This window comes from Scyliorhinus torazame, chromosome 17, assembly GCF_047496885.1.
Source record: "Scyliorhinus torazame isolate Kashiwa2021f chromosome 17, sScyTor2.1, whole genome shotgun sequence".
Taxonomy (NCBI): Eukaryota; Metazoa; Chordata; class Chondrichthyes; order Carcharhiniformes; family Scyliorhinidae; genus Scyliorhinus; species Scyliorhinus torazame.
The window spans coordinates 43962356-43982349 of record NC_092723.1 but is presented as its reverse complement, the minus strand read 5'-3'; the positions used below and the strand labels follow the sequence as shown (position 1 = coordinate 43982349).

The 19994-nt window shown below is 44.0% G+C and overlaps 1 protein-coding gene across 1 annotated transcript in view; it reads right to left on the bottom strand.

Annotated features, from left to right (window-relative positions):
- The window catches only part of LOC140393850 (uncharacterized), an 81498-nt gene that overhangs the window by 27157 nt on the left and 34347 nt on the right, over positions 1-19994 (bottom strand). Inside the window, exon 4 of the mRNA XM_072480382.1 lies at positions 11617-11743. Within this exon, the coding sequence (XP_072336483.1) occupies positions 11617-11743 (127 nt within the window). The remainder of the gene's footprint in view (positions 1-11616; positions 11744-19994) is intronic.

Here is a 19994-nt window from a genome sequence, read left to right as displayed (position 1 = left end):
AGAGCACTTTTGGCTGTACCGAGGGACGAGGCAGGGGGGCCCCCTGTCCCCCTTGTTGTTTGCATTGGCAATTGAGCCTTTGGCCATGGCACTAAGGGAGTCCAGGAAATGGAGGGGGTTGGTTCGAGGGGGAGAGGAACATCGGGTGTCGCTGTCTGCGGACGACCTGTTGCTGTATGTGGCAGATCCAGTGGAGAGGATGGTGGAGGTCATGCGGATCCTAAGGGAGTTTGGGGACTTCTCGGTCTATGTAAGCTCAACGTAGGGAAAAGTGAGCTCTTTGTGGTGCATCCAGGGGACCAGGGAAGGGGGATAGACGACCTACCATTGAAGAGGGCGGAAAGGAACTTTCGGTACTTGGGGATCCAGGTGGCTGGGAGCTGGGGGGCCCTGCACAAGCTCAATTTGGCGCGGTTGGTGGAGCAGATGGAGGAGGATTTCAAAAGATGAGATGTGCTGCCACTCTCGCTAGCGGGCAGGGTACAGTCGGTTAAAATGATGGTCCTCCCGAAGTTTCTCTTTGTGTTCCAGTGCCTTCCCATTGTGATTACCAAGGCCTTTTTTAAACGGGTAGGTAGGAGCATCATGGGTTTTGTGTGGGCAAATAAGACCCCGAGGGTAAAGAGGGTATTTTTGGAGCGTAGCAGGGACAGGGAGGGCTGGCGCTGCCGAATCTGTGCGGCTACTATTGGGCAGTCAACGTGGCGATGATCCGTAAGTGGGTAATAGAGGGAGAGGGGGCGGCGTGGAAGAGGTTGGAGATGGCGTCCTGCAGCGGCACGAGGCTGAGGGCGCTGGTGACGGCACCGCTGCCGCTCTAGCCGACAAGGTACACCACGGGTCCGGTGGTGGCGGCAACGTTGAAGATCTGGGGGCAGTGGAGACGACACAGGGGCGAGATGGGAGCCTCGGTTTGGTCCCCGATTCGGGAGAACCATTGGTTCGTCCCGGGAAGGATGGATGGGGGGTTTCGGAGCTGGCATCGGGCAGAGATCAGAAGAATGGGGAACCTGTTTATAGATGGGACGTTTGCGAGCCTAGGGGCGCTGGAGGAGAAGTTTGGGTTACCCCCGGGAAATGCGTTCAGGTATATGAAAGTGAGGGCGTTTGTGAGGCGGCAGGTGAGGGAATTCCCGTTGCTCCCGGGACAGAGGATTCAGGACAGGGTGATTTCAGGTGTATGGGTCGGAGAAGGCAAGGTTTTGGCGATCTATCAAGAGATGAAAGAAGAGGAGGAGGTTTCAGTAGAGGAGCTAACGGGGAAGTGGGAGGAGGAGCTTGGGGAGGAGATTGATGAGGGTCTGTGGGCTGATGCCCTGAGTAGGGTTAATTCTTCCTCCTCTTGCGCCAGGCTCAGCCTAATACAATTCAAGGTTGTTCACAGAGGGCATATGACAGGGGCGAGGATGAGTAGGTTCTTTGGGGTGGAGGACAGGTGTGGGAGGTGCTTGGGGAGTCTGGCAAATCATGTCCACATGTTCTGGTCGTGCCCGGCACTGGAGAGGTTTTGGAGGGGTCTTGTGAGGACTATGTGCAAGGTGGTGAAAGTCCTGGTCAAGCTGAGTTGGGGGTTGGCATTATTTGGGGTAACGGATGAGCCGGGAGTGCAGGAGGCGAAAGAGGCCGGTATCCTGGCCTTTGCGTCCCTGGTAGCCCGGCGGAGGATCTTGTTAGTATGGAAAGACGCGAAGTCCCCCAGTGTGGAAGCCTGGATAAATGACATGGCAGAGTTCATGAAGCTGGAGAGGATAAAGTTTGCCTTACGAGGGTCTGTGCAGGGGTTCTTCAGGCGGTGGTAACCATTCCTAGACTATCTCGCGGAACGCTAGGAGGAGGTCAGCAGCAGCAGCAACCCGGGGGGGGGGGTCTCTTTCGGGGGGGGGGTATTTGGGCGGGTGGGGGGTGGGGTTTCCCCAAGTGTACTCTTGAATGTCATATGGGGGGGGTTAATATATGCGGGAGAAACCCAATGTATAGGTAGTTTATTATTTTTGATGGTGGGGTTTGTGTTCTTTCTTCTTTTTGTTATGGGGGGGGGCTTGTTTGTTAAAAATTTTGTTGGAAAAATTTGAATAAACATATTTTTAAAAAAAGGAATGCAGAGAGAAGAATGTGAGGAGGTCTCAATTACTCTATTTGAAAATCCATTCCATACGTTCATTATTTATTCCACTAATAGTGCTAAATTTTTCTGTTATTAATTTTGTTGGTCTTCTCGTGCAATTAATAGAAATTTTTTGAATATACCTCTTCCGTTACCATTTACTGTAATGTGAAGGATAAATGTTAAATATGTAAATAAACAGTGTACATCAGTAGCGATGTAAGATCACATGACAACAGGATATGCTGAGAGATAGTTCTATGTAGAGTCTAATACAAAGCCTTAAACTGTACATAGTTAGTAGAATGTTCAATAAAAGATAAAGTTTACAAACAGTCTTGCCTCCAGCAATATCCATAAATTCAGACCATAGGTAACCCCATCTAAAATTCACAACAGTGAAAACAGATGGTAACAGTGGGAAACATGACAGAAAAAGCGCCAAGTAAAGAGTCCATTGACTGGAAGAAGCAGCAGAGAAATTACTGCAGAACAAGGAAAGTGTGGGAAAATTGCCAACATCACTCAAAGAAAGGCTGAAGTGAAGAAAAGCTATGCAGGAAATTCTACCTTTTCCAGAGTGCTTTGACCATGAGGAAGACTCGGATCAAGCCAAGAGTGGCAGAACTGGTGTTGCAGACTTACCAGGTATAGAGCAGCTTTGGGACTGGCAGAGAAAATTCACAAGGAACATATGGCTACCCTTCTCTACTCCATAGGCAGTAGTGCAGATGAAATAATGGTCTGACAGGACATAAGCTGAGAGACAGCGTAAAGTTCAACAGACTTGCCCAAAATTGGGCGAAAGTTTTGATTACTTCATTAACGATCTCTATTGATTCACTGAGAATTGCCATCATGGAGCCCTGCACAATGAATTAATTCAGACTGACATTGTTGTAGGAGTCACAGATGAGTCTTTATCAGATTTTCTGCAGTCGAGAGGAGAGTTGATCCTGTCAAAGGCTGTGCAGTTAGCAACGCAGGCAGAAGTGAGAAAACAAAATCAGATATTTATTCAAGGCAACAAAGAAATCTTGTGGAGATAAATGGCTGACTCAGTGCAGTTCATAGGGGACAGAATTGGCAGCACAGACACCAACTCCAAAACAAGGAAGAAGTGAAGGGGGCACAGTAGCCGCCATTACTAAGAGTTCTCGCTGTGGCAGGAAAAGGTTGCGTCGATGCAAAGAATATCCAGCCAAAAATGTGGAGTGCCAACCCTGTAAGAGAAGAGAACATTTTAAATTGGTATTTCACCACAAAAAGCTCCTAACACAAGAGAAATAACTTAATTGTATAACTTTCAAGCAGTTCAGATGAAAAAGACAACAAAGTGCCACTCAGGGAGCGAATGAGAACTGTTGGACTGCAGCTATTATGATCAACAGACGTAAAAGTAAACTTCAAATTAGACATTGGAGCAGGAATTTCAATTCTTTCAGAACAGTGGCTAAAGCAAAATTTCTTCCTACCATCGACTATACAACCCAATGGTCCAGGAGACAATTCAACTGAATGTCAAGGGACAGTTAACTGTTACACTTCAGTACAAAGGAAGAAGAATTACAGAACCTTTGGCAGGGGAGCTCTCTGGTCCAGCAGCCATGGGTTTCTCAGTGGCATGCCATTCACTGGTGCCGAGATTCTTTGTTCCTGCCACTTGTCAATGGGATTTCCCATTGTAAACACCCGATGCAATTGGCGAAACCCACTGGCAGGGGGGAAAAGTGAATTGCAATGACCGGTGAATTCCGGCCTTTGTCTGTGATCCAAAATCAAGAGTGTTCCATGTTGAGTCCAAAATCTTGCACAGATCCGCAACTCATCAGTAAAGTAGATGAACTGGGAAAGTAAGACAAACTACAAAGTTCAGGAAAGAATTCCCAGCATTCTTCAGAGATTTGAAGAAGACTGAAACAGATGCTATGGAACGGGAGCACGAGAACTTAGTAAAACCATGAGGGAACCTTGAGAAATCCAGGCACACGGTTTCATATAAGCAGCAAGTAAAGGATCAATGAGTTCATCACTGGAAAGAACAGCTTGCATGAAATAATGAACCAATGGACAAACATGTCCAAGGAAAACAACAAACAACAGCAAACGTATTGTCATGCATTCCTGTGGAAAAGCCTCAACAAGGGGACAGAAATGTTTTGGAAGATGTCGTCATACACCTCATTGACCACAAAATTCCTCCCAGCAATAACACAGAGGCTAAATGGAAGGCACAAAGTACAGAGGCAGAAGGTTCTAAAATTGGAGAATGCTGCATCAATGGATGGCCAGGAAGCGTTCCAAATAATCTCATCCTGAAACAACACTTAGCAGGCTTGAGGCCTACACTTATCCTCCGAGAGCAGAGACAGCCGAAACTGCGAGGGACACCTTGTACTGGGACGAGGATAAATAGAGAGCAAGGCTCGGGGCCTGCACTTGCCTTCCGGGTGAAGAGACAGCTGGAGCTGCAAGGGACACATTGTACTGGGAGAAGGATAAATAGAGAGCCAGGCTCGGGACTTTTCGGGAGCAGAGACAACCGGAGCTGCGAGGGAGATCTTGTACTGGGAAGAGACAGCGTGCTGGGTTTGAAAAAGAAAGGTGCAAGTGTGACGTCACAGCAAAGCGGTAAGCTGATTGGTTGGTGAGTAACTGACATTAAGGACCGTGATAGAGGGGGATGCAAAAGAGGAAGAGGAATTGCATTATTGTTTGGGGAGAGCATCGCGGCAATACTGAGGGATGATATCTTAGTAGGCTCCGCAAATGAAGCCATATGGGTCGAACTCAGAAACAAAAAGTTCACATTGCTAGGAGTGTACTATAGACCCCAAACAATCACTGAGAGATAGGACAGACATGTAGGCAAATCTCGAAGAATTGAAAAAAAAGACTGGGTAATAATAGTAAGGGATTTCAATTTCCCCAATATTAACTGGAATAGTCAATGTCGAAAAGCTTAGAGGGGGCGGAATTCTTCAAATGCATCCAGGAGAGCTTTTTATGGCAATATATAGAAAGTCGTGAAGGGGATGGTGAGGTGCTGGATGTGGTTTTAGAGAATAAAGTTGGACAAGTGGATGGAGTTTCAGTGGGAGAGCGTTTTGGAAACAGTGACCAAAACTCAGTAGAATTTAAGGTAGTTATGGAAAGGGACAAAAATAGACCGGAAATTAAGGTTCTGAACTGGGGGAGGGACAATTTTAATAAAATAAGACAAGATCAGTCAAAAGTTAGCTGGAAGCAGCTACTTATAGGAAAATCTACATCAGAGCACTGGGATTCATTCAACAAGGAAATAGAGAGAGTACAGGGCCACCATGTTCCCATGATAGTGAAGGGTGGGAGTGGTAAGTCCAGAGAATCCTGGATATCATTTGATAAGGAAAGAAAGGGAGGCTTGTGGCAGATAACAAGGGCTCAAAAAACTTGAAGTCCTACAGGAATATAGAAAGTGCAGGGGGGGTTACTTAAGAAAAAAAATTAGGAGAGCAAAGAGTGGCATGAAAAAGCACTGGTGGGCAAAATAATGGAATATCCAAAGGTGTTTTATCAGTATATTAAGGGCAGGATATTGACCAGGGTATGCGTACGGCCCGTTAGGGACCAATGTGGCAATTTGTGTGTGGAGTCGTAAGATATCGGTGTGGTTTTAAATGAGTACGTTGCATCTGTGTTCACTATGGAGGGGGATGATGTAGGTATAGAAATCAAGGAAGGGCATTGTGATTTACTTGAACGTAACATTGAGAGGGAGGAGGTATTAATAGTTTTAGTGGACCTAAAAGTAGATAAATCTCCCGGCTCGATAGATGTATTCCAGGTTGCGGTGGGAGGCAAGGGAGGAGACTGCAGTGGCTTTGACATAAATGTTCAAATCTTCTTTGGCCACAGGAGAGGTGCCAGAGGACTGGAAGACAGCTAATGTGGTGCCATTATTCAAGAAGGCAAGTAGGGACAGACCAAGAAATTGCAGGTCAGTGTGTCTAACTTCAGTAGTAGAAAACTACAGGAAAAAATTCAAAGGAGTATAATTAATCTCCATTTGAAGAGGCAAGGATTAATAAAGGATAGTCAGCATGGTTTTGTGAAAGGAAGATCATGTCTCACAAATTGGACTGAATTTTTTGAGGAGGTGACTAGGTATATAGAAGAGGGTAGTACGATTCAGGTAGTCTACATGGACTTTAGTAAAGCTTTTGACAAGGTAACACTTGGGAGGCTGAGAAATAAGATAAGAGCCCATGGGATCCACGGCAATTTGGCACACTGGATGCAAGCTGGTTCAGTGGTAGGAGGCTGAGGGTGATGGTTGAAGGTTGTTTTGTGACTGGAAGCCTGTGTCCAGTGGTGTTCAGCAGGGATCAGTGCTGGGTCTCTTGTTGTCTATAGTGTACATTAAAGATCTGGATGTGAATGTAGGAGGTATGATAAGTAAGTTTGCAGATGATACAAAAATTGGTAGTGTGGTAAACACTAAGAAGCAAGGCCTTAGATTACAGGACAATATAGATGGGCTGGTTAAATGGACAGAAGAGTGGCAAAGGGAATGTAACCATGAAAAGTGTGAGGTAAGGCATTTTGGAAGGACTAACAAGGCAAGGAAATATACAATGAATGATCAAAGGGATTTTGGTGTGCAGGTTCACAGATCTCTGCAGACAGTAGGATAGGTAGATAAGGTGGTTAAGAAGGCCGATGGGATCCTTGCCTTTATTAACCAAGGCATTGAATATAAGAGCAGGGAGGTTATGCTAGAGCTGAATAAAATGCTGGTTCGGCTCCAGCTGAAGTACTGTGTACAGTTCTGGTCACTACACTATATAGAAAGGAAATGATTGCACTGGAAAGGGTACAGAAGAGATTCACTTGAATGTTGCCTAGGCTGGATCGTTTCAACTACGAAGAGGGGCTGGATAGACTGGGGATGTTTTCCCTGGAGCAGAGAACGCTGACGGTTGACCTGATTGAAGTGGATGAAATTATGAGGGACATTGAAAGGGATGGATAGGAATGTACTTTTCCACTTAGTGGAGGGGTCAATCCACTTAGTGGAGGGGTCAATAACCAGGTGGCATAGATTTAAGGTAATGGGCAGGATGTTTAGAGGAGATGTGAGGAAAAACATTTTCATTCAGAGGGTGGTTGGAATCTGGAATTCACTGCCTGAAAGTGTGGTAGAGGTGGGAACCCTTGCATCTTTTAAGAAGTATTTAGATAATTACTTGAAATGCCATTGCACACAAGGCTACAAACCAAGTGCTGGAAAATGGGATTAGAATAGATAGGTGCTGGATGATCAGTGAAGGTATGATGGGCCAAAGGGCCTCTTTCCATGCTGTAAAAATCTATGACTCTGACTTCGAGCAACAAAGTCAACCTGTTCATTTATGATGAGAGATCGGCCATACCCAAATTCTAAATCCTTCAGAGAATACATCAGGGACACCCAAGCATTACGAAATGTTCTGCCAGAACACAAAATCCTGTTTGGTGTCCAGGGGTCTCAAAATAATTACAGGAAGTTATTTCAAGCTGCATCACCTGTGGAATCCATCGTCAGGGCCTAAAGAAAACAGTGATGGCATCCTTATTTCCACCCAGACTGTGGGAACATCTCAGAATGGATCTTTTCAAGCTCAAAGGGAAAACATTCCTCAAAATCATTGACTATAAAAGCTTCTCTCAGTACATAAAAGGGAATGTTAGTCCCTTGGCGGATGAGACCGGATAGTTAATAGTGGGGAACATAATATTTTGCCTCAGTTTTCATGGTGGTAAGTAAAGTAAGTAAGACACGAGTATCATCCCAATAGTAACAGGTAATGCAGAGATAATAGAAAGGGAGGAACGTTGAATAATCATCATCAATAGGGAAAAAGTACTAAACAAATGTTTGGGATTGAAGGCAGACAAGTCCCCAGGGCCTTGTTTCTGGCATCGCGAAGCGGAGAATCCAGCCCAATATATATTAATTACTTAAATGTTGGGATAGGAGGTACTGTCGCCAAATTTGCAGAATACATTAAAATAGGTGGGATAATAAGTTGCAATAAGGAAATATGAAATTTACAAATGGATATAGATCGGTTAGGTGAGTGGGCCAAATTTTGGCAGATGGAGTTGAACATGGATAAGTGTGAGGTTATCTATTTTGGTCAGATAAATGGAAAGGCAAGTTATTATCTATGTATAGAGAAAAGTCGGACTGCTTCGGTGCAGAGGAATCTGGGTGTCCTCATACATGAATCTCTGAAAGCTAGTGTGCAGGTGTAACAGGTAATAAGGAATGCAAATGACATTTTGGTCCTTTATAGCTAGAGTAACAGAGTATAAAAGCAATGAAGTGTTGCTGCAACTGTACAAAACATTGGTGAGACTGCACCTGAAGTACTGTGTACAGTTTTGACCCCCTTATTTGAGGAGAGGTGTAGTTGAATTAGAGGCATTTCAGGGTAGGTTTACTAGATTGATTCCAGAGATGAGGGGTTCTCTTATGAAGAGAGATTGAGCATTTAGACCTATACTCTCTCGAGTTCAGAAGAATGCGAGGAAATCAAATTGAGATACACACGATGATAAAAGGTATTGACAAAGTAAACATAGAGAGGATACTTCCTCTTGTGCTGCAATCTAAAATGAGAGGTCATGGTTTTAGGGTAAGGAGCAGCAGATTTAAAAGTGAGACGAGGAGAAATTACTTCTCTCAAAATTCACTACCCCAGAGTGTGGTGGATGCCAGGGCATTGAGTAAAGTCAAGGAAGAGATAGACAGATATTAAACTAGTAATGGGATGAAGAGTTATGGAGAACTGGCAGGAATGTAGAGTTGAGGCCTAGAGGAGATAAGGGGCTGAATTGCCATCTCCTTCTCCAAGTTCTTATGTTTTTAGTTCCATCTGGAGCCTTGCACTGGACATAATGTTACACACACCTGGTCAGCTCTCAACAGTGGCTAGGAGACTAGGCCAGACCATAAGTTTTTAAGGGGGTGCGGAAAGATTGATTCATTACAGGAGTGATAATATAAGAAATAGGGCTTGTTTATTTTATAAACAAACCTAATTAAAACAAAAGAAAAACAATATTTAAACTTTTAAACTTTAGCCCTATCAATAACAAATTATATGTCGTTTCTTAACCTTAACACAGAAGTTCCCATTAAACAGCACTCCAAATGAACAAACAGCTCTCATTCCACTTACATAGGTAGGCAAACAAGATGCTTGTTTTTACGAAGCAATTTTCTGCTGCTAGCCAAGTTCCTTTAGAACCTTTTTCAAAAGCCTGTCTTCTGAACAATTTTTTCATGCCCTCACTCGACGGCCTTTCAAATCCTTCTGCTTCCCTTTTCAAAAACAGGATTCGTTCTCTCTCTCTCTCTGAGCTCCGCACAGTCCCTCAAACAAAGGTTCCCCGTGGGGTTCCCAGACTTGAATCTAGTAGCGTTACCTAGGCTGTTTGATTTGGGACAGGAATGTCCCAAAGGACAATGGATCTCGAGTGACTCATCCTTACTGAACAGAGGTATCCTGTGTATCCACATTAATGAGTTTAAGTCTGACTGAGACATTGTAACTCTGGTCAGGTGTGGGCGTGTCCGTCAGACTTCATGCTAACAGTTTTTCCCTCAGTTTGTTTAACCCTTAAATTGCCTGCTACACCTTTGATCCTATTTCTGGGCCCAACTTCCTAATATCTCCCTCTCATAACAATAATTAGTAGCATGTTCAATAAAGGTTGAAGTTTACCAACCGCCTTGCCTCTAGCAGTATCTGCAAATCCAGACCATTGACACCCTCAACTAAGACCCACAATGACGATAACAGATTTACCGATTTATAAACTGTACCATTATAAGGTCATCCCTTAGACACTTCCATCAAAGGCTGAAAAGTCCAAGTCTAACCAAAATTTCTCACGACTTGCACCTCTGAAAATAGCGATCAGACTTTTGGCTCTTCTCTCAACTGTCTCCAGTGCTTAAGTATTCTCTGCACCTCAATGACCAGAACAGGACTCAATACTCGAGACATGGACCAACCAGAACACTGTACAGTTTAATTCTGACTTTAGACCAGCGTCCTATTGTTCTCACTACGTATTTGTTATTCTGTATTGTGCAGATCGAATCTACTAAGACTTCCAGGTCTCTTTCAATTTAGTAATGAATACCCGACCATAGTGACTATGGTTATGGACTAGAACACTAGAAAATGTGTGTCCAAAAGTGGCAATCATTTGGGCTAACTTCCATATTGGCATAAAATTCAATTAATTCATTAATGCCCTTTAGGTGAAAAAATATGCCACTCTTTCCTAGTCAATTTCTCGCATGTCTCTCGTCTTTGGATATGAAGCAGATTCTTAATGCCCTTTGACATGGTCGAGAAAGTTGTTCAGTTAAGAAGTTATTAAATGAATTTGGTGAAGTGAGGCCTCCCACTTTCTCAGAAAAACTAGAAGAGAATCAAGGTGCTGTTGCTCGTGCCGTCCACATCCCATGATCGAACATTTTAAAACTCCTTAGCTGCTTCAATGCCATTCAATCTAAAGAGAGACATTGCTTAAAATTGAACCGGTTGAATTCACCGGTCCCCCAACCGCATGTGTTTCGCAGCGCGACGTTTGCTGACGGCGGGATTCTCTACTCCTGCTGCTTGTCAATGGGATGTCCCATTGGAGTTACCCCATGCCACCGGGAAACCCGAGGGCGGGGGTGCGCTGCCTACGGGAACGGCCAATAGTTCACTATGGCTGAAACTGAACTTGCCTATTTCTCCAGTGGGTGACCACTTATCTGATGGACCTTCATAAAGAGCAGTGCTACTTCCATTGTGCAAGTTGTTATTATTCTCGATGAGGTTTCAGTAACTCCCCCTGGATCCTGGGTTAACACAAGATAACTTAGACATTTCAAAACTGGGCAAACAGATTTCTCGACAGTTTTAAAAGGTGCGTTTTCACAGAAAATATTTCTGAGAAAGATGTTCCCTTTGGATCGTTTTTATAATTGACCTTGAACAAGTAATGACAGATTTCAATGTCTGTCATTTTGATTCAGGCTCCTAAATAGCCCACTGGCTACAATTAAAAATTGCTCACAAGGCATCTGGGAGGAGATTCTGCCTTTCAGCAGAGAATCCATGATGAGAGAGTGGATTAGAGAATCTTTATCCTATACGGAACATGGAATTACCTTTATGCTGCTGGCAACACCCCTTAAACAACACAGTACGGACAGTAATAGACCATGAGTGAAAAAAGTTAAGAATGCAGATTTTAAGTAACATGTTTTTAACATTGTATGCCTGTAATAATAAATATAGCAGCATCAGAGGAAATCATTGTGAACGCTGTTGTAATGATTGATTTTATTGATTGGCTTGATTGTCGCACATCAATTGAGACAACACTTTTCCTTTTCCCTTCAGGGAAAAACTATTCTAAATCTCAAGAGAATAGGAATTTTACTCTGCAGTTCACAATTAAACATACATTAATCTTACCCACAGAGTCAGTAGTTCTAAAGTGACTGAAAACCAGAGGATTTGATTCATTACATCTGTACACTATCAGTTGAATGCGTTGACCATCTTCTTTTAGAAGTTCCTGTGAGTTCTCTTTACTGTGAAACTGTAATGATAATTATATTGCAATGTTACTTGGTTAGTATAAAGGAAATTAAATGTACCATTTCCGTCACCCACAAACACGAAGCACAGAGACAGAAAATGGAGCATTTGTGAGCTATATTTATAAAAAGAGCTTGCATTCAAGTGGAATTGCATAATTTCTCTCAAAAATAGTCTCAAAGCACTTCACATAAATAAAGAGCTTGCATTTATATGGCACGTTTCATGCTTTCAAGATGCCTCTGAATGCTATCCAGCTAACTCATTACTTCTGTTATATATAGTAAACTTGCCAACCAATTTGCACAAAACAAGATGCACACAGCAGTGAGAGAAGTGACCACTTATTCTGTTTGATGGCGCTAGTTGAGAGCACCATAACATACTTTTCTTTGAATTGTGTCATGAATCTTTCAAATCCATCTAAGCAAGAGTGATCTCAGTTGGCCATCTCAATGTGAGACCTCTAGCAATGCAGCCTTTTCCTCATTGCAATATTGGATTATATAATCAAGAAATTAGGGCTATTTTCCTTTCAACAGAAAAGGGTAAGAGAAGATTTGCTGGAGTTGTTTAAAATTATGAACAGTTTTGATAGAGTACCTAAGAAACTGTTGGCAGTGGTAGAAAGGTCAGTAACCAGTGGTCACAAATTTAAGGTGATCGGCAAATGACCTGTGGATTTTATTGTTGTGATCTGGAATGCACTACGTAAGAGAGTGGTGGAAGCAGATACAAGAGTCCCTTTCAAAAGAGAATTAGATAAATACTTAAAGAGAAAAAGAAATACATGACCTTGGGAAAGACCATGAGAATAGGACTAATTGTACCGTTCTTTTAAAATGCCAACATAGACACAATAAGCCTAATGGGTTCCTCTTGTGTGTATCATTCAATGATTTCATACAGATGTTGTGGAAAAACAAAATGAAATCACATAAGCAGCTTTATTTCCTGTATCCATCACAAATCTGATTAATTTATTTAACGATTAATGCTTATACATAAGCAGGCCTTCCTTGTATGTTGCTGTGAATACCTGATTTCATACTTAATGGGTGGGATTCTCCAATAATGGGGTTATGTCCCCACGCCAGCATCAAAACATGGGCGTTTCACTCTGGACTTTCCTTAAGAAAGTCCAGAGTGATTCTCCAATTTGCAGGGGGCTAGCAGGCCTCGGAGTGCTTCTCGAAGCTCTGGCTGCGGATACGGGGCCCTGCACGTCCGGTCGGGAGTCTGCGCATGCGCACGGCAGCGGCCTGCGGCAGTCGCTCCGTGCTCAGTGGTGGATTCGGGCCGCGGAGCGGCAACAAATATGTAGGCTCCCCCGAGATCGCGCGCGCCTGCGGAGAATCCCGCCCCATATCTTTTAGGAATGTAACTTTTAGGTTATAAGATAAAAAGAAACATCTGATTGAGGAACGGCTGGACAACCCTGAGGTAAATGTAATTCTAATGAACTTTGGGTAATTACAGTTATGTATTTATTCAATAAGGTTAGAGTTAGAAGGGAAAACACTTATACAATGAGTGACCAACCTTTGAGCTTTGGGCAGGGACAGGAGATCGACAGTTATTTCAATAAAGGGTTTAGATTATTCATGTAGTTCCCAGATCAAAGAAGGTAAAAGCACCTCTATACACAAGGTGGAATTCTTGGTGAAACCAGCAAGTCTGGAAAAAGGGTAGTTAACCCAATTGGAGATATAAATAATTTATGTGGGTCATAGAATCAAAAGATTGTTTTGAAGGTAAAACAGATTTGATTTACATTGTGTTTGGAACATTCCATATGGGAATAGGCTTTGTGGAAGTACAGTGGAAGTACCCTTTTGTGCTTTTTCCCTGTATGTTTCACACAAAGAACAAACGGTCGGCAGTCGGCTTGAGTGAAATTTGGAGCACTGAGAAAGAAAAATCTGCCAGGATCTGTAAAACAGCTATGGAACCATGAGCTTTACAAATCCTGTGAAGGAGCATAGAGGCCATTAGAAACCAGGGTGTTCCTGATGTTTGAATCAATAAGCATGGATGCAATAAACCCCAAGCTTGAGCTGGGAAGTCAAGAGTTGTGAGGTTTTGGAAGAAGAGTTAGAATGTCACTTAGCCAAAGGTTACATAGAAACATAGGAGTAGGCGATTCAGCCCTTTGAGCCTGCTCCACCATTCATTATAAACTTGGCCGATGATCCAACTCAAAAACTTGTTCCTGTCTTCCTCCCATATCCTTTGATTCCTTTCACCCCAGAGCTATAACTAACTCTTTCTTGAAAACATACAATGTTTTGGCCTCAACCGCTTTCTGTGGTGGTAAATTCCACATGCTCACCACTCTCTGGGTAAAGACATTTCTCTTAATTTCAGTCCGAAATGATCTACCCAGTATTCTCAGACGGTGATCCCTGGTTAAGCCCACCATCAGAAAAATCCTTCCTGCATCTACTTTGTCTAGTCCTGTTAGAATTGGCAGCACAGTGGTTAGCACTGCTGCCTCACAGGAAAGGGACCTGGGTTCAATTCCAGCCTTGGGTGACTGTCGATTTTGAGTTTGCACGTTCTCCCAGTGACTGCCTGGGTTTCCTCCGGGTTCTCTGCTTCCCCCCACTGTCCAAAGGTTTGCAGGTTAAGTGGATTGCTATAATTGCCACTAAGTGTCTCGGGTACAGGGGAATGGGCCTAGGTAGGGCACTCTTTCAGAGGGTCGGTACAGACTCGATGGGCTGAATGGCTTCCTTCTGCACTGTAGGAATTCTATGATTCTCTGAACTTTGTGAGTTTCTATGAGATTCCCCCTCATTTCTCTGAACTCCAGCCAATATAATCCTAACTGACTCAATCTCTCCTCATGTGTCAGTCCCGCCATCCCAGGAATGAGTCTGGTAAACCTTTGTTTTGCTCCCTCTATAGCAAGAATATTATTTCTCAGGAAAGGAGACCAAAACTGCACACAATATTCCAGGTGTAGTCTCACTAAGATCCTATATAATTGCAGCAACATATCCCTTCACCTGGACTCAATACCTCTTGCTAAGAAGGCCAGCATATCATTTGCCATCTTTACTGTTTGCTGCACCTGCATGCTTACTTTCATCGGCTGGTGTACAAGGACATCGCTGCACCTCTCCTCCTTGCTACCAAAATGGATAACCTCACATTTATCCACATTATCCTGCATTGGCCATGCATTGGCCCACTCCCTAAACTTGTCCAAATCACACTGAAGCATCTCTGCATCCTCTTCATAGCTCACCCTCCCACCCAGCTTTGCATCATTTCCAAATTTAGAGGCAATACATTCAGTTCCCTCACCTAAATCACTAATATATATTGTGAAAGCTGGGGTCCCTGCTGTACCCCCACTAGTCACTGTCTGCCATTTAGAAAAAGATCCATTTTTTCCGACCCTTTGTTTTCTGTCTGCCAGCCAGTTTTCTATCCATCTGACCGATTGGCATGCTGGCACAGTGGTTAGCATTGCTGCCTCACATCACCAGGGACCCGGATTCAATTCCAGCCTTGGGTGACTTTCTATGTGGAGTTTGCACTTTTCCCCCGTGTCGGTGTGGGTTTCCTCCGGGGGCTCCGGTTTCCTCCCCGGTCCAAAGATGTGCAGGTTAGGTAGATTGGCCATGTTAAATTTCCCCTCAATGTCCAAAGATGTGCAGATTAGGTAGGGTTATGGAGATAGGGCAGGGGAGTGGTCCTAGGTAGGATGCTCTTTAAGAGCATCGGTGTAGACTCATTGGGCTGAATGGCCTCCTTCTGCACTGTTGGAATTCTATGAATTTCATAGAGTTTACAGTGCAGAAGGAGGCCATTCAGCCCATTAAGTCTGCACCGGCCTTTGGAAAGAGACCCTACCCAAGCCCACACCCCCACCCTCCCCATAACCCAGTAACCCCACCCAACCTTTTTGGACACCAAGGGCCACCATCATCTCTTTACGTAGCATGGCCAATAACCCTTCCTAACCTTTTTGGACACTAAGGGCAATTTAGCATGGCCAATCCACCTAACCTGCACGACTTTGGACTGTGAGAGGAAACCGGAGCACCCAGAGGAAACTCACGCAGACATGGGGAGAACGTGCAGACTCCGCACAGACAATGACCCAAGCCGGGAACCTGGGAGCCAGGAGCTGTGAAGAAACTGTGCTAACCACTGTGCTACCGTGCTGCTCTATGATTCTAATACACTACTCCAGTCCCATGCACTTTCATTTTACACGCTAATCTCTTCTGTGGGAATTTGCCAAAAGCCTTCTTAAAGTCCAAATAAACCTCCTTGTCAACACCATTACTTAGATCCTCGAAGAATTCCAGTAGATTTGTCAAAAATGATTTCCTTTTCATAAATCCATGCTCACTCTGCCTGATTATGCCACTGTTTTCCAAATGCTCTGCCAAATGCAACTTTTACAATGAATTCTAGTACTTTCCTCACTACTGACATCAGGCTGACATCAGGTTTTCTCTCTACCTCCCGTTTTAAATAGTGGGCTTACATTAGCTCAGCTCCAATCTGTAAGAACTGTTATCGAGTCAAGAGAATCTTGGAAGATGATCATCAATGCATCCATTATTTCTAGGACCTCCTCCATAATTACACTGGGAGGTAGATAATCAGGCCCTGGGAATTTATCGGCGTTCAATCCCAGTGATTTTCCCAACACCATTTCTTTCAGTTCCTCCCTCTCACTGAACCCTGTGTTCCCCAACATTTTTAGTCTGTTATATGTGTCCTCCTTTTTAACGACAGAACCAAAGTATGTATTCAGTTGGTCAGCCAATTATTTATTCCCCTTTGTAAATTCCCCTATTTCTGACTGTAAGGGACCTACATTTGTCTTCACCAATCATTTCATACCTACAGAAATCTTTACAGTCAGTTTTTGTGTTCCCCACAAGCTTACACTCGTACTCTATTTTCTCTTCTTAATAAATCCCTTGGTCCTCCTTTACTTAATTCTAAACTGCTTGCAATTTTCAGGTCTGTTGTTTTCTTTCTAACCGAACTGTATGCCTCTTCCTTGGGTCTTATACTATCTCAAATTCCCTTGTAAGCCATGGTTTGGCCACCTTTCCCGTTTTATTTTTGCACCAAACAGGAATAAACAATTGTTGCAATTCACATGTGCTCTTTGAATGTTTGCCGGTGTCTATCCACCATCATCTCTTTAAGTAACATTTTCCAATCCATTATAGCCAACTCGAGCCTTATACCTACGTAGTTTCCTTGATTAAGTTTCAGGACCCTAGTTTCAGAATCAACTACATCACTCTCCATCTTATTGGTCACTCATCCCCAAGTCGCCTCACACAACTAGATTGCCAATTATTCCTTTCTCATTACACAATACCCAGTCTCGGATGCCCTGTTCTCCAGTTGAATCCTCAGTATATTGGTCCAGAAAACCATCCCAAATACACTTCAGTAATTCCTCCTCTACGGTATTGTTATTAATTTGATTTGCCCAATCTATATGCAGATGTTCCTTTATCACATGTGTCTCTAATTTCCAGTTTAATGCCATTGCCAAAATCAGCATAACAGTTTGCAGCCCCCACTAACATTTTGTACCCCTTAGATTTCTCAGGATTCCCATGAAATCTCATACCTCTGAGAACAGCTGGGAAAATGAGGAGAAATTAAAGTGAATTTCAGAGAGCTGTAGCAAATTTGGCTCGATTCCATAAGGAGAACTGAATTATCCCTCAAGATCTCATAGTGTAGAAGAAAATTACTGGTGGAATTAGAAAGAATTAGGGGAATTGGATTTCTATTCTTACATCTTAACAAATTATAGTATTAAATTAGTTGAGCTTACTTTATGTTTTAACATAATACAACAAATTCGCTTTTTGTTTTATAATGTGACATTTTGAGGTATGGTTTTTGCAATTAATCAGTGGGTGTTTGAATTTCTCTGTAAACATTTACAATCTCTACAGAGACTGTAACAATGTATATAAAATGGTATGTTTTAAATTGTTTGACAAACGCAAAAAGCAAAATACTACATATCCTGGAAATCTAAAATAAAATCAAAGAATTCTGAAAACACTTAACAGTTCTGGCGGCATTTGTGGAGGGAGAAACAAAGATAACACATCAGGTCTGTGATTTTCATCAGAACTGAGTAAAATTCAAAATGTAATAGGGTCTTTCCCTTTTGATCACCTCCTCACCCTCCCCAATTTTACTAATTTAAACCTATTATTTCTACCTTAACTCAGTTCTGATGAAAGGTCACAGACTCAACAGTTGGGCGGGATTCTCCGACCCCCCGCCGGGCCAGAGAATTGCCGGGGGGCGGCGTGAATCCCGCCCCGCCGCCGGCTGCCGGATACTCCGGTGCCGGTTTTTCGGTGGGGGTGTGAATCGCGCCGCACTGGTCAGGGGCCGTTGGAAGCACTCCCCACCTGCCGATTCTCCAGCCCATTTTCGGCGGGTCCCGCCGGCGTACATTACACCAGGTTCTTACCGGCAGGACCTGGCTCTGCGGGTGGCCTGCGGAGTCCTTGGGGGGCACGGGGGTATCTGGCCCGGGGGGGCCCCCACGGTGGCCTGGCCTGCGATCGGGATCCACCGATCCGTGAGCGGGCCTGTGCCGTGGGGTCACTCTTTCCTTCCACGCCGGCCAGTGTAATGGTCCGCCATGGCCAGCGCGGAGAAGAGCCCCCCTGCACATGGGCTGGGATGACGCCAGCACACGCTGGCGCTCCCGTGCATGCGCCAACTCACGGCGGACAGCAGAGGCCCTTCGGTGCCGGTTGGCATTGCGCCAAGCCCTTCGCCGCCGGCTGCCGCAGCGCCAACGCCGCCACCGGCCTAGCCCCTGAAGGTGCGGAGGATTCCGCACCTTCCGGGCGGCCCGACGCCAGAGTGGTTCACGCCACTCCTCGGCGCTGGTGCGTCCTGCCCCACCGGTTAGGGGAGAATCCCACCCAAAATGTTTCTCTCTTCACAGATGCTACCAGACCTGCTAAGTGCTTCTAGCAGTTTTTGTTTTCTATAAATTGTTTGAAGTGACTTACAAACTCTTTATCTATTGGAATGCTAAAAAGACCAAGATATGCTTTGAAGACAACTTGAATGTTAGTGTTGGCATGTTAAGTCATTTGAACAATGGGAAACTAAGAAATCAAATCATAAACCTTTCCTTGACATACTGAGAACTTACCTAAGATGAAATGTTTCAACAGCTGTGCACATTTATAAGTTCTGATGAATGCACTAATGATATATGAGACAGTCAAACGGAGCAAAATCCTGTAATGATCACTGCCTTTTACCTATTACACCTTTTCCCACTGGCCTCTATCCAAAAACTCTTTCCTTAATATCTCTCCCTGTTTTTAATAATTTCTGAAATTCTATCATATTTGCAAACCTTTTTGTCTTCCCAGTTAAAATCCTTCACATTCACCATTGTCTTTTTGCATATAGAACATAGAACATAGAACATAGAACAATACAGCGCAGTACAGGCCCTTCGGCCCACGATGTTGCACCGAAACAAAAGCCATCTAACCTACACTATGCCATTATCATCCATATGTTTATCCAATAAACTTTTAAATGCCCTCAATGTTGGCGAGTTCACTACTGTAGCAGGTAGGGCATTCCACGGCCTCACTACTCTTTGCGTAAAGAACCTACCTCTGACCTCTGTCCTATATCTATTACCCCTCAGTTTAAAGCTATGTCCCCTCGTGCCAGCCATTTCCATCCGCGGGAGAAGGCTCTCACTGTCCACCCTATCCAACCCCCTGATCATTTTGTATGCCTCTATTAAGTCTCCTCTTAACCTTCTTCTCTCCAACAAAACAACCTCAAGTCCATCAGCCTTTCCTCATAAGATTTTCCCTCCATACCAGGCAACATCCTGGTAAATCTCCTCTGCACCCACTCCAAAGCCTCCACGTCCTTCCTATAATGCGGTGACCAGAACTGTACGCAATACTCCAAATGCGGCCGTACCAGAGTTCTGTACAGCTGCAACATGACCTCCCGACTCCGGAACTCAATCCCTCTACCAATAAAGGCCAACACTCCATAGGCCTTCTTCACAACCCTATCAACCTGGGTGGCAACTTTCAGGGATCTATGTACATGGACACCTAGATCCCTCTGCTCATCCACACTTCCAAGAACTTTACCATTAGCCAAATATTCCGCATTCCTGTTATTCCTTCCAAAGTGAATCACCTCACACTTCTCTACATTAAACTCCATTTGCCACCTCT